Raw genomic sequence first — 12,993 nt, forward strand, 5'->3', positions numbered from 1 at the left:
AACATTGACCGGATCCACGCGGCTCGCATAACCGTATGTGTTTTCATAAAACATGCCCCATACGCGGCTGACATAAGCGTATGTGTTTTTACTTTGCTCCAAGTTTCCAACCTCAGTTCAACTTGGAGGGATTTCTTCATGGTGTGGAACTTTGGATAAAATAATACGTCAATCCTCGGCCTTATGACATCTGTTGAAATATCTGACTAATAATTTGTAACATCACATGGATAAATAAAAGAACAGATCCCTGATTTTTCTTGCGGTCGGTAATTAGTCCGCGCCGTAATCATGCCCTATATCTGTCTCACTCTCGACGCTACACATCGCCAGTGGGTAAGAGTGACACACGACGCGTGCTTTGATTTATTTATGTTACGATCTTATTTGTTTATATTGCGATATATTTCAAGAATAATGTGACACGAGTGTATTATAGAGTACCAAAAAGGTACAATGAATCCCACTGAACGTTTTTGTTTAGGAAAATAAATCGTTTCTTAACTAAATACATGATAAAAGTAATCATTTAAAAAACGGCGAAATACCGCTGCGCTCGGGCGTTTCTCAGGAACATAGTTGACGCGGTTAAAAGGTTAAGAAAACTAAGACCATGGTCATGGTAAAGCTAGATGGCAAAAACATTGAACGATGCACTAGCTACAAATACCTGGGATGTATAGTCAACGAAAAGTTGGATATGAGTCAAGAAGTCAGAAGCAGATGCAAAGGTACACCGACACAGATGATAAATAATAATAATAATAAAACCCTTATCCGCACATCAATGTTGCATAGGGCACTGCTTCATATAAACGCAGTGTTATCTTGATCGTTTACACATGAAGGAAAGGTGATCAGCCCTCCGCTTCAGGTACCAGTCCAGGGTAGTATTGAATAAATATTACAGTGAAAAAATCACTTATATTTATTTAACCCCCCCTGGGAATCGAACCCGGGACCTCCAGAACGGTAGCCGAGCGTGCTGACCATTACACTACGGAGGCGGACAAAATATATATTATATATTATATATTGTTGTATAAAATGTGAAATCAGTAAGTGGCCTCATTATCGGCTCCTTACATTGTATATTTATACTATTTTTATAATGGCTGTTGATTTCCTATAAATAAATTAAATTAAATTAAACTATTCATCGCACTGTGAAGGGCAGAGTGAGCAAGTACTCGGTGCATCATATCGAGTGAACATTCTAATGAGTGCTCATCGAGTGAACATTCTAATGAGTGCTCATCGAGCGAACATTCTAATGAGTGCTTATCGAGCGAACATTCTAATGAGTGCTCTTCGAGTGAACATTCTAATGAGTGCTCTTCGAGTGAACATTCTAATGAGTGCTCTTCGAGTGAACATTCTAATGAGTGCTCTTCGAGTGAACATTCTAATGAGTGCTCATAGAGTGAACATTCTAATGAGTGCTCTTCGAGTGAACATTCTAATGAGTGCTCATCGAGTGAACATTCTAATGAGTGCTCATAGAGTGAACATTCTAATGAGTGCTCTTCGAGTGAACATTCTAATGAGTGCTCATCGAGTGAACATTCTAATGAGTGCTCATAGAGTGAACATTCTAATGAGTGCTCATCGAGTGAACATTCTAGTGAGTGCTCATCGAGTGAACATTCTAATGAGTGCTCATCGAGCGAACATTCTAATGAGTGCTCATCGAGCGAACATTCTAATGAGTGCTTATCGAGCGAACATTCTAATGAGTGCTCATCGAGTGAACATTCTAATGAGTGCTCATCGAGTGAACATTCTAATGAGTGCTCATCGAGCGAACATTCTAATGAGTGCTTATCGAGCGAACATTCTAATGAGTGCTCATCGAGCGAACATTCTAATGAGTGCTCATCGAGCGAACATTCTAATGAGTGCTCATCGAGTGAACATTCTAATGAGTGCTCATCGAGTGAACATTCTAATGAGTGCTCATCGAGTGAACATTCTAATGAGTGCTCATCGAGCGAACATTCTAATGAGTGCTCAGCGCATTACGATGCTTGCTCCGAGCTACGCACCCTCTATCCTTGAGCCGGAAGGTCTCCTCGAATCTCTGGTCGAACGTCTTCCTGCTCTCTTCCAGCTGCTCCGTATACGTGTCCCCGGAGAGCTCTTCGTCCCTCCGGGTGGAGGTGCTGGCCGACTCAAACACGACGTCGATCGTGCACGGCACCGACATCGTCAGCTGGGTCGCTATGAAGTTGGGCTCGGTCATCTGGGAAACAAACAAGGTTCTGCTGATTTTACTAATTTATTTACGGTTCACAGACAATGAAAAACATATTACAGCAAACGAAATACAGTGCGATACAAATAGTTTTGATGTTTTTCATTTCACTTCAATTAGATGGGAACGCAACAAGCTTTCAGACCTCTTCTGCTGTATCCATCACACTAGATTTTGATAGTCTGTTTCCCACACATAGGAATACTGTCGTTGAATGTAACAAAATCTGGATTATCTCCAATTACAGGAGTTATTTTCATATTATTTTTTGACCTCTCATCAAAGATGAAGAAGAATGTGGAAGTCTGGGCATTTACGGGGCTGACGACCGTCATAGGACCTATGACGGTCGTCAGCCCCGTAAATGCCCAGACTTCCATATTCTTCTTCATCTTTGATGAGAAGTCAAAAAATAATATGAATGTAACAAAATTGAGAATTTTTTTAAAAAATATAAAAAAACAGACAAATTACATATATCAAATATGTAGCATAATTCAAACGATGAATACGGTATAATGGTGGACAGAAACGATCGATGCGATCTATTTTTGTATGAAATTAATTCGGGGCAGAAGAAATAAAAGACACATCCGGGAAAATGATTATTCCAGGAACGATAGATAGAGGTTTCACTGTACATAAAATAAATAAGTAATAAAAATAAATTGGCGAATAAGGATTCAGAAACATCCAAAATGTCAGGAATTAATAAAAAAAAACTCAAAGCTTTCCCAATCCGACCACAGGTGGCCGTCGTGAACTCGATCGTACAGAGAGAGCGGCCCACCTTGTCGGTGAGGTGTCCGGCCAGGCCTATCCACTGGCGGGGACTCTTGGAGTCCTGGATCAGCCGCAGCGAAGACACAACCGTCTCCCGGAAGAGGTGGGAGCCGAGAGCGGCCGTGCTGAGGAACGATTCATGGAGCACTTTACCTGAAAACATAAAAAAAAACCATCAAACAACGGGACTTGTAAAGAATCTGGGAATGTTGGTGACTTGGCGGCGATGCGACATCCCAACTCCCAAGGAAGACGGCCGAAAAAGACGAAAAAGGCACGATCAGATCAATCAGAACCTAAAATCTGGCGTCAAAAGTCTGCGTAATCGGAGGACATGTATGACTATTATCCTCAGCTCTACCCGACCGAGTTCCTCCAGGGTATGCTCGGCTACAACAGTCTAGAGACTAGAAGGAATGTGTATTTGATTACGCATTTTTATCTATTGTTTCGCGGTATGATGGATAATCCTGAAATTATCCGGAACATTGGTCTGTATGTTCCCGATAGTTAGCTAAGACAGCGTGGGCATAGATTGTTTCACATTCCTATACACAGGACCAACCTGCTGATGGTTATGCCTGTAGGAAGAGCTACCGCTATGTTGAACAATATCTCATTGGATATGGATCTGTTCCATGTGTCTGAAGGAGTTTTCCGAAGTTGGATTCTTCTACACCTTTAGCAATAGTATCCTTTCTATTTTTGTTAATGTATACTATTTAAATTAAAGTTTGTAATGTGTATATTATCTATAAATAAATTGAATTTTGTCCGCCTCCATAGTGTAATGGTCAGCACGCTCGTCTACCATTCTGGAGGTCCCGGGTTCGATTCCCAGGAGGGGTCAAATAAATACAAGTGCTTTTTTCACTCTAATATTTATTCAATATCACCCTGGACTGGTACCTGAAGCGGAGGGCTGATCACCTTTCCTTCATGTGTTAACGATCAAGATAACACTATGTTTATATGCAGTGCCCTATGCACCATTGGGTGCGGATAAGGGTTTTATTATTATTATTTTATATGTTTGCGCTACTAATATGGATAGTACCCATACCTACAATATCGTTGCGACAAGTTAAAGCTGCCTACCTTTGTGCGGGAGAATGTTGAGCTTGAAGTCTCCGAGGGTGGGGGTGAAGCCCCGGACCCCCGTGGCCCCCCGAGAGGCCTGGAAGGCCCGGATGTCCAGGCCGGGAACGCCCTCTCCGCTGGTGTACCATATAAGCGACACGGTGTCATCTACGGTAGAATTGGCACGCGAATTCTCTCGCTGCGTCTGTAATCATAAATTGTTGGGTAATATGTATACCCAAAATCAAACACGGTTATTGGTTTGAATTCTACATTTATTAACATATATCGCTCACTCCTTTCAACAACGTCATATTTCAAAAAACTAGATTTTTCAGGAGATCATTTTTCAAGTTTAAAAATATAATAAAATGTATTCAAAATAAATATCAAGCCACTTATTGAACTTTTTACTGTGCAACAGATCTTTTTAGGTAAAACCTGAAGGTTTTTCTCCATTTGAAAAATATTGGGTATATTTAAAAAAACAATTAAACAATACCTTTTCTTCAAAATGCAAAAACCACACTTTCTGTTTTTTATTCAATATTACCATGGACTGGTACCAGAAGCGGATCGCATTTCCTTCATGTGTAAACGATCAAGATAACACTGCGTTTATATGACACAGTGCCCTATGCACCATTGGGGTGCGGATAAGGGTATTATTATTATTATTTATTAGCCCAGTGTGAGGGGAAAAGTTACAGACGTCCTCACCACTTGGATCCTGGCGGTCCAGTCGCCGCCCTTGCCGCCGTAGAGCGCCCCCTTCAGGAAGGAGGTCTGCAGCAGCCAGGGTCCGTCCAGGATCTCCTGCTCCCCGAACCCGACTCCGTCATGGCGGATCCACCCGTAGCGGTCCAGCTCGTCAGACTGCGAGCACCAGTGCCTGGGTGAAGAGACTCAATCAGCTTCCATCGTCCGCAAAGTCAATTAATTGGGTAATATATCCAAAATAAAACAAGGTTTTTGTTGGATTGAATTCTACATTTATTTATGTATATGTTAATACGTGACGCGTTTCCTCTTCTTAGGACATTATCAAACACTGTTTGATAATGTCTAAGAACTGTGATAACTAACTAACTAACTAACTAACTAACCATCACGCCGCTTCCCGCAGGGGTAGGCAGAGAGAATAGAGCGCCACACTACTCTGTCCTTGCAAACATTCTTCGCCTCTTCCACGTTCATGCATCTCCTCATACACACCCGCCGATTGTTACGACTCCTAACCTGACCACTTTCAAGTATTTGGCATACCTGATCGTGCCATGTTTTTCTCGGTCTTCCTCTGCTTCTTTTCCCACTAACATTCGCCTCATAAATTTGTTTTACCGTTCTTTCCTCACTCATTCGTTCTACATGTCCAAACCATCTCAACACACCTTTCTTAATTTTATCGATAATGCTTATCTCAGCTTTGCATTCCTTCCTTATTTCACTATTCGCACATCTATCATACATCGTTTTGTCGCACATTCTTCTGAGAGATCGCATTTCGACTGCATTCAGTCTACTTTCATCCTTCTTTTGCCAACTCCATGTTTCACTTCCATACATTAGAGTCGGAACCAGGACTTCGTTGTGCACTGCCAGTTTAGCTTCCGCTGATAGGTTTTTATTTGCTATAACTGATTTCAGTGCACCATTCACTTTGTTCCCAGCATTCACTCTCCTTTCTATGTCTTTATCAATCTTTCCATCCCTAGAAAACATACTACCCAAACTGTGATAACTGTGTTTAATAATGTTTTATTTGCTTTGATACTTTATTGGCTCGTATTATTTTTTGACATCTCATCAAAGATGAAGAAGAATATGGAAGTCTGGGCATTTACGGGGCTGACGACCGTCATAGGCTGGTTTCTAGTTTAAGTGATCACTTTACACACGTGTAACATTCACCAATTCTACCCATTATTGACAACCACATTACTCAAATTCTCGGAAGTTCTTTATATATGAACCAATTTAGAAAACTTGTTCTTGAATCACTAGAACTTCACTAGAGACATCTATTGGTGAGATGTAAAGAAGCTTTTTACTAAGCAGAAACTCTTATATTTGTATGTGAGAAGAAACTCTTATATTAATATATTAGTTTATTAGCTAAATTAAGAAAGGAAAAATTAAGAAAGGTGTGTTGAGATGGTTTGGACATGTGGAGCGTATGAGTGAAGAAAGAACGGTTAAACAAATTTATGAGGCGAATGTAGTTGGACAAAGAAGCAGAGGACGACCAAGGAAAACTTGGCACAATCAGGTATGTCAAATACTTGAAAGCGGCCGGGTCAGGAGTCGTAATAATCGTCGGGTATGTATGAGGAGATGCATGAATGTAGAAGAGGCAAAGAATGTTTGCAAGGACAGAGTGGTGTGGTGTTCGATTCTCTCTGCCTACCCCTACGGGGAAGCGGCGTGATGGTTAGTTAGTTAGTTAGTTAGTTTATTAGCTTGGTTTAGCATTGTATTTTTTTAAATTAAATACACACATTTCTCTACATCTAAAACTGTTTTCTTCTTATGATTTTAATCTACAAATGGTTATGCAGATTGGGAGGACGGTATCTTTACCCGGTCGTATCTACTTGCGTATTGACCTCTTAATCCCGCATTCATTGTTTTCCCGCATTCACAGTTTATTTCAATAGGTCCCTTTAAAAACGATAGATAGAGGTTTCACTGTATACAGGTCAAATCTCTTTGTAGCGAATACCGAATTGACGAAATTTCCAGCATAACGAATCCGCAATTCGTCCCCGAAAACTTCCATATAAAATGTCATTTTCATTCATTCAAACCCTCTTCCGCTATAGGGCACTGCATAGAAACGCAGTGTTATCTTGATCGTTAACACATGAAGGAAAGGTGATCAGCCCTCCGCTTCAGGTACCAGTCCAGGGTGATATTGAATAAATATTAGAATGAAAAAATGTACTGGACCAAAATTCCATGTAGCCAAGCCGATTTCATTTTAAAACATTGAAAAGTCCAAAAGAAAAATTTCTGATTTTTTCTTATCAAAAATGAAAAACCTTTTTGAACTCGCTTTTTAATTCACTTTTCTTTCATCGCTTTTAAATTTATTTTTTCCAATAAAGTCACACAGTTTGAAAATCATAGTTTCATTTCTGTTGTGTCCTGTAGTATGTAGGTACCTATATTGTATTGATCACTGGCCGGAAGATCGGGTGAAGTGTAACAGTAATAACTAATTTTAATTTTCTAAAGAGTGGGTATAATATAGCGATAAAATAAATTTTAACCTTTTAACCGCGTCAACTTTGTTCCTGAGAGACGCACGTACGCGGCGGTATTTCGCCGTTTTTAAAATGATTACTTTTATCATGTATTTAATTAAGAAACGATTTATTTTCCTAAACAAAAACGTTCAATGGGATTCATTGTATAATACACGTGTGTCACATTATTCTTGAAATATATCGCAATATAAACAAATAAGATCGTAACATAAATAAATCAAAGCGCGCATCGTGTGTCACTCTTACCCACTGGCGATGCGTAGCGTCGAGAGTGAGACAGATATAGGGCATGATTATGGCGCGGACTAATTACCGACCGCAAGAAAAATCAGGGATCTGTTCTTTTATTTATCCTTGTGATGTTACAAATTATTAGTCAGATATTTCAACAGATGTCATAAGGCCGAGGATTGACGTATTATTTTATCCAAAGTTCCACACCATGAAAAAATCCCTCCAAGTTGAACTGAGATTGGAAACTTGGAGCAAAGTAAAAACACATACGGTTATGTCAGCCGCGTGGATCCGGTTAAATGCGTCATATCCTATACATCCAGTGTAACGAATTTTCATTATGGCGAAATATTTTTTTGATCCCGTGAAGTTTGTTATACCGACATTTGACCTGTATTGTGAAATGCAAAAGAAGTCCTACCGGATTCCTTCGCCTCCCGGCCGGAGTCGCTGCGGGGAATACCACATGAGCCCCATCAGGAGGGAGTGGGCCTCCCGGGTCCTCATCCCGAAGTAGTTTCCGGGGCGATACGAGCCCCAGAATCTCTCCGGGATATCGAGCCCCGCCTTGGTGACGATCTGCAAAACACTACACATTAATCCTAACTAACTAACTAACTAACCACCACGCTGCGTCCCCACAGGGGAAGGCAGAGAGGATCCAACGCCGCACCACTGTCTTTGCGAGCATTGTTTGCCTATTTATATAAATTATATTTATTTGCCTACGCATATTTATTTAATATTACCCTAAACTGGTTCCTGAAGCGCAAGAGCGATCACCTTGTCTTCGTTTAAGTACTGATCAAGATGACACTGCGTCGATCCAATGCAGTGCCCTATGCACCATTGGGTGCGGATAAGGGTTATAAGAAATAAGTAAGTGGTTGTCAATAATGGGTGGAATTGGTGAATGCTACACATGTGTAAAGTGATCACTTAAACCAGCCTATGATGGTCGTCAGCCCCGTAAATGCCCAGACTTCCATATTCTTCTTCATCTTTATGAAAAAAATAATGTGAAGTGTCTTTTAATTTCACAATGCGTTAAATTAATAGACACCGTCAGATTGAGACACCTACGATGAATGATGTATTGTGCGGCATCTATGGTCAAATTTGGAATAGGTATGTAGAGCAAAATATGAAAGTCTGGGCATTTACGGGGCTGACGACCGTCATAGGTCCTATGACGATCGTCAGCCCCGTAAATGCCCAGACTTCCATATTCTTCTTCATCTTTGATGAGATGTCAAAAGATAATATGAAAATAACTCCTGTAATTGGAGATAATACAGATTCAATGAACAAGTATTTGGACACACTCAAAATGTTGTGAAGCTATATATCGGCCGTCCAAATTTAAAACACAGTAAGGGACATTTTTTTTGAAGTAGGTTTTTTTGCATTTATGGACTAAGTAGAGTCTACTTAGTCCATAAATGCAAAAAAAACCTACTACGAAAAAAATTTCCCTTACTGTGTTTTAAATTTGGACAGCCGATATGGCATCAAACGTTTCGACCAATATATCACTATCATCCATATCACCAATGTCCGCCTCCATGGAGCAACGATCAGCGTGTTTAGCTACTGTGCTGGAGGTCCCGGATTCGATTCCCAGGGGGGGTGAAAATAAATATTACTGATTTAACACTGTAATATTTATTTAATATTACCCTGGACTGGTTCCTGAAGCGCTAGAGTGATCACCTTGCCTTCATGTAAGTAATAATCAAGATGACACTGCATTTATATGAAGCAGTGCCCTATGCACCATTGGGGTGCGGATAAGGGTTTTATTATTATTATTATTATTATTACATGAGAATCGCCAGGAAATATCATTTTCATTCTTATTATTTTAGCATATAATTTGACTGGATAATTTATTTACGACATTTTGAGTGTGTCCAAATACTTGTTCACAAATCTGGAGATGTCATAAGCCCCGTAAATGCCCAGACTACCATATTCTTCTTCATCTTTGATGAGATGTCAAAAATAATATTTGTTATTTTATTATGATTTTATGTTATAAGACTTTTTGTTTCTCTATTAGTGTATTCATTTTTTTTTTTTTTTTTTTGACATCTCATCAAAGATGAAGAAGAATATGGAAGTCTGGGCATTTGCGGGGCTGACGATCATCATAGGCTGTTTTAAGTGATCGCTTTACACACGTGTAACATTCACCAATTCTACCCATTATTGACAACCACACTACTCAAATTCTTGGAAGTTCTATATATATGAACCAATTTAGAAACCTTGTTCTTGAATCGCTAGAACTTCACTAGAGACATCTATTGGTGAGATGTAAAGAAGCTTTTTATTAAGCTGAAACTCTTATATTAGTATGTGAAGTCCAAATCTTGGATTTCTCAAGTGTGTGATTGAAATCCAGGGTTCGGACCTCACATACTAATATAAGAGTTTCTGCTTAGTAAAAAGCTTCTTTGCATCTCACCAATAGATGTCTCTAGTGAAGTTCTAGTGATTCAAGAACAAGGTTTCTGAATTGGTTCATATATATATAACTTCCAAGAATTTGAGTAGTGTGGTTGTCAATAATGGGTAGAATAGGTGAATGTTACACGTGTGTAAAGTGATCACTTAAACCAGCCTATGACGGTCGTTAGCCCCGTAAATGCCCAGACTTCCATATTCTTCATCTTTGATGAGATGTCAAAAAATAATATGAAAATAACTCCTGTAATTGGAGATAAGAAAGATTTTGTGAACAAGTATTTGGACACACTCAAAATGTTGTAAGTGTATTTTTATATTAGATATGTATTATCTTAAAGGCTTCAGCCGTTCAATAAATAAAAAAGATGATTATTTGCGTGATGACTATCTGTAAAATAGACTAGCCGTGTTCTTGTCGAATGGCGTGTTGACTCTGGTCTCCAGGTAGCCGAGGAAGCTGAAGTAGACGGCCAGCAGCAGACAGGCGCTGCCCAGGACCGTCATCCAGTACCGGGCCAGGGCGGAGCGGGGCGCCGCGGGCGGGGAGGTCTTGGAGCCCCCGCAGGCGCCCCCCTCCTTCTTGCCGCGGCCCGCGTCGGCGTGCGAGGCCAGCTTGCGCGGCCGCACCATCTGCAACCAATGGAATCTTTATATCAGAAAAATAATATGAAGACTCTAAGCATCATTTTTTGTCCGCCTCAGTAGTGTAATGGTCAGCATGCTCGGCTACCGTTCTGGAGGTCCCGGGTTCGATTCCCAGGGGGGGTTAAATAAATATAAGTGATTTTTTCACTGTAATATTTATTCAATATTACCCTGGACTGGTACCTGAAGCGGAGGGCTGATCACCTTTCCTTCATGTGTAAACGATCGAGATAACACTGCGTTTATACGAAGCAGTGCCCTATGCACCATTGGGGTGCGGATAAGGGTTTTATTATTATTATTATTTAAGAAACATATCAGGCTTCGAGATAGAATAGAATAAGAAAGAAAAAAGAAAGATGTGGGGGAGTCTGGATGGTTCCATTCTCCTCGCACGCGCATACCATTGTCTCCTTCGTTGCCTTCCCCAACTAACGACATCTTCCATCTCACATATTTCCCTGATCCTGGCATTTCTTATTCTATCTCGAAGACTCTAGCCTGATATGCTTCTTAGATTCATATTAACCTCCTTTATCCAATTTCGACGTATTTTAATGGACTCTACATCATTATATAATTGCTGTAATAATGATCGAAACGCATGTAAATTTATATATATATATATATATATATATATATATATATATATATATATATATATATATTGTCCTGGAGGTCCCGGGTTCGATTTCCAGGGGGGTTAAATAAATAAAAGTGATTTTTTCACTCTAATATTTATTCAATATTACCCTAGCTGAAGCGGAGAGCTGATCACCTTTCCTTCGTGTGTAAACGATCAAGATAACACTGCGTTTATAAGATGCAGGGTCTTATGCACCATTGGGATGCGGATAAAGGTTTGAAGAAGAAGAAGAAGAATATATATATATATATATATATATATATATATATATATATATATATATATATATATATATATATATATATATATATATATATATATATATATATATATATATATATATATATATATATACATATATATATATATATATATATATATATATATATATATATATATATATATATATATATATATATATATATATACACATATATATATGTATATATATATATATATATATATATATATATATATATATATATATATCTTCTTCTCTTCTCCGTCTTATTCCTCATTGCTGAGGGTTGTGACCCTTGCAGAAGCAATGACTCTTCTCCAGTTATCCCTTGACTGCGCTGCACGTAGCGCTCCAACCACCGAGGTGCCTGCTGCTGCCTTAATTTGATCGGTCCATCGTGTGGGGATCTCCCTCTCCCTCTCTTTCCCTCCAGGCTACCGATCACAACTAGTCGTTCCAGGCTATCCTCGTTGCCGCGCGCAACGTGTCCAAAGAACTGGAGAATCCGTCAAGTACAGATATTGGCCAGAGTCAAGCCATTTAAGCGTAGTTCCTGGCGAATGGACCCAATTTCGATAGCTGTTGTGAATAAACGTATGAGGAGACAAACAAAGAAGAGTTTTCTTGGCGGAATTGCATTTTGATTAACCCCAAAACTATAAACAATACATAATTTTAAACGGTAACCGAATTACACTATGTTGTGAAATAAGTAAAACAAGCATTAAAATTAAACTCTACCTTTTGGCGGTTAAAATCCAACTTGAAAATATTAGCCGGCTAAAGAATTCACTTAAAAAATCGCTTTAGAAATTCACACATCTTCATCACATGTAATATGTATAAAATTAATTTTAAACAGACTAGCAATGGTAATTTTATATCGACTGCTCATGTAAATTGAATTCTTTTATTAGTGTTATTTATATTTTTTTAAATAATGTACAAACGGCTTATTCAATTATCGAATCGATAAAAATTTAAAATCGCTTTTGACGTATGCAAGAATGACGTTTAAAGTCATAGATGTCACATTTTTCTATGACTTGTGAAATTGTTCAAACTTATTCCGAGTATAAATCAGAGGTAGGTACTGTGTTTCTTTTTTTTAATATTTATTAGCTGCCTGAGAAAAATTTCCTTGCCTATTATGTACGAGGATTCATAGCATATTTAGTTTATATGTACATATTAAAATTGAAAGTGGATGTGTGTACTTCATAATAAATTAATAAGGTTCATCCAGTGATGAGATTCAAAAATCTCAAGAACTGGTTTGCCCTTTAGGTATTACCCCAAACCCCCTATTAAAAATAGTTTTTACACTATTCATTTATTTGTTTTTCAATCTAAACATAAACAGAACATT

The 12,993-nt window shown here is 38.8% G+C and overlaps 1 protein-coding gene across 1 annotated transcript; it reads right to left on the reverse strand.

The window, feature by feature from the left end:
* Nucleotides 1-2,045: 2,045 nt before the first annotated feature.
* Nucleotides 2,046-12,646, reverse strand: LOC148298313 (mannosyl-oligosaccharide glucosidase-like; the record flags this gene model as incomplete). The annotated part of the gene is made up of 7 exons (XM_088276975.1): nt 12,366-12,646; nt 10,498-10,722; nt 8,042-8,199; nt 4,838-5,009; nt 4,136-4,322; nt 3,045-3,190; nt 2,046-2,242 (listed from the first exon to the last, which is right to left on the reverse strand). Coding segments are annotated over exons 2-7 (1,085 nt in total), but the record flags the coding sequence as incomplete, so codon positions are not given.
* Nucleotides 12,647-12,993: the final 347 nt, after the last annotated feature.

The sequence above is a fragment of the Brachycentrus maculatus genome, unplaced genomic scaffold (assembly GCF_059751285.1).
Source record: "Brachycentrus maculatus isolate JH-2025_06_01 unplaced genomic scaffold, ASM5975128v1 h1tg002200l, whole genome shotgun sequence".
NCBI lineage: Eukaryota > Metazoa > Arthropoda > Insecta > Trichoptera > Brachycentridae > Brachycentrus > Brachycentrus maculatus.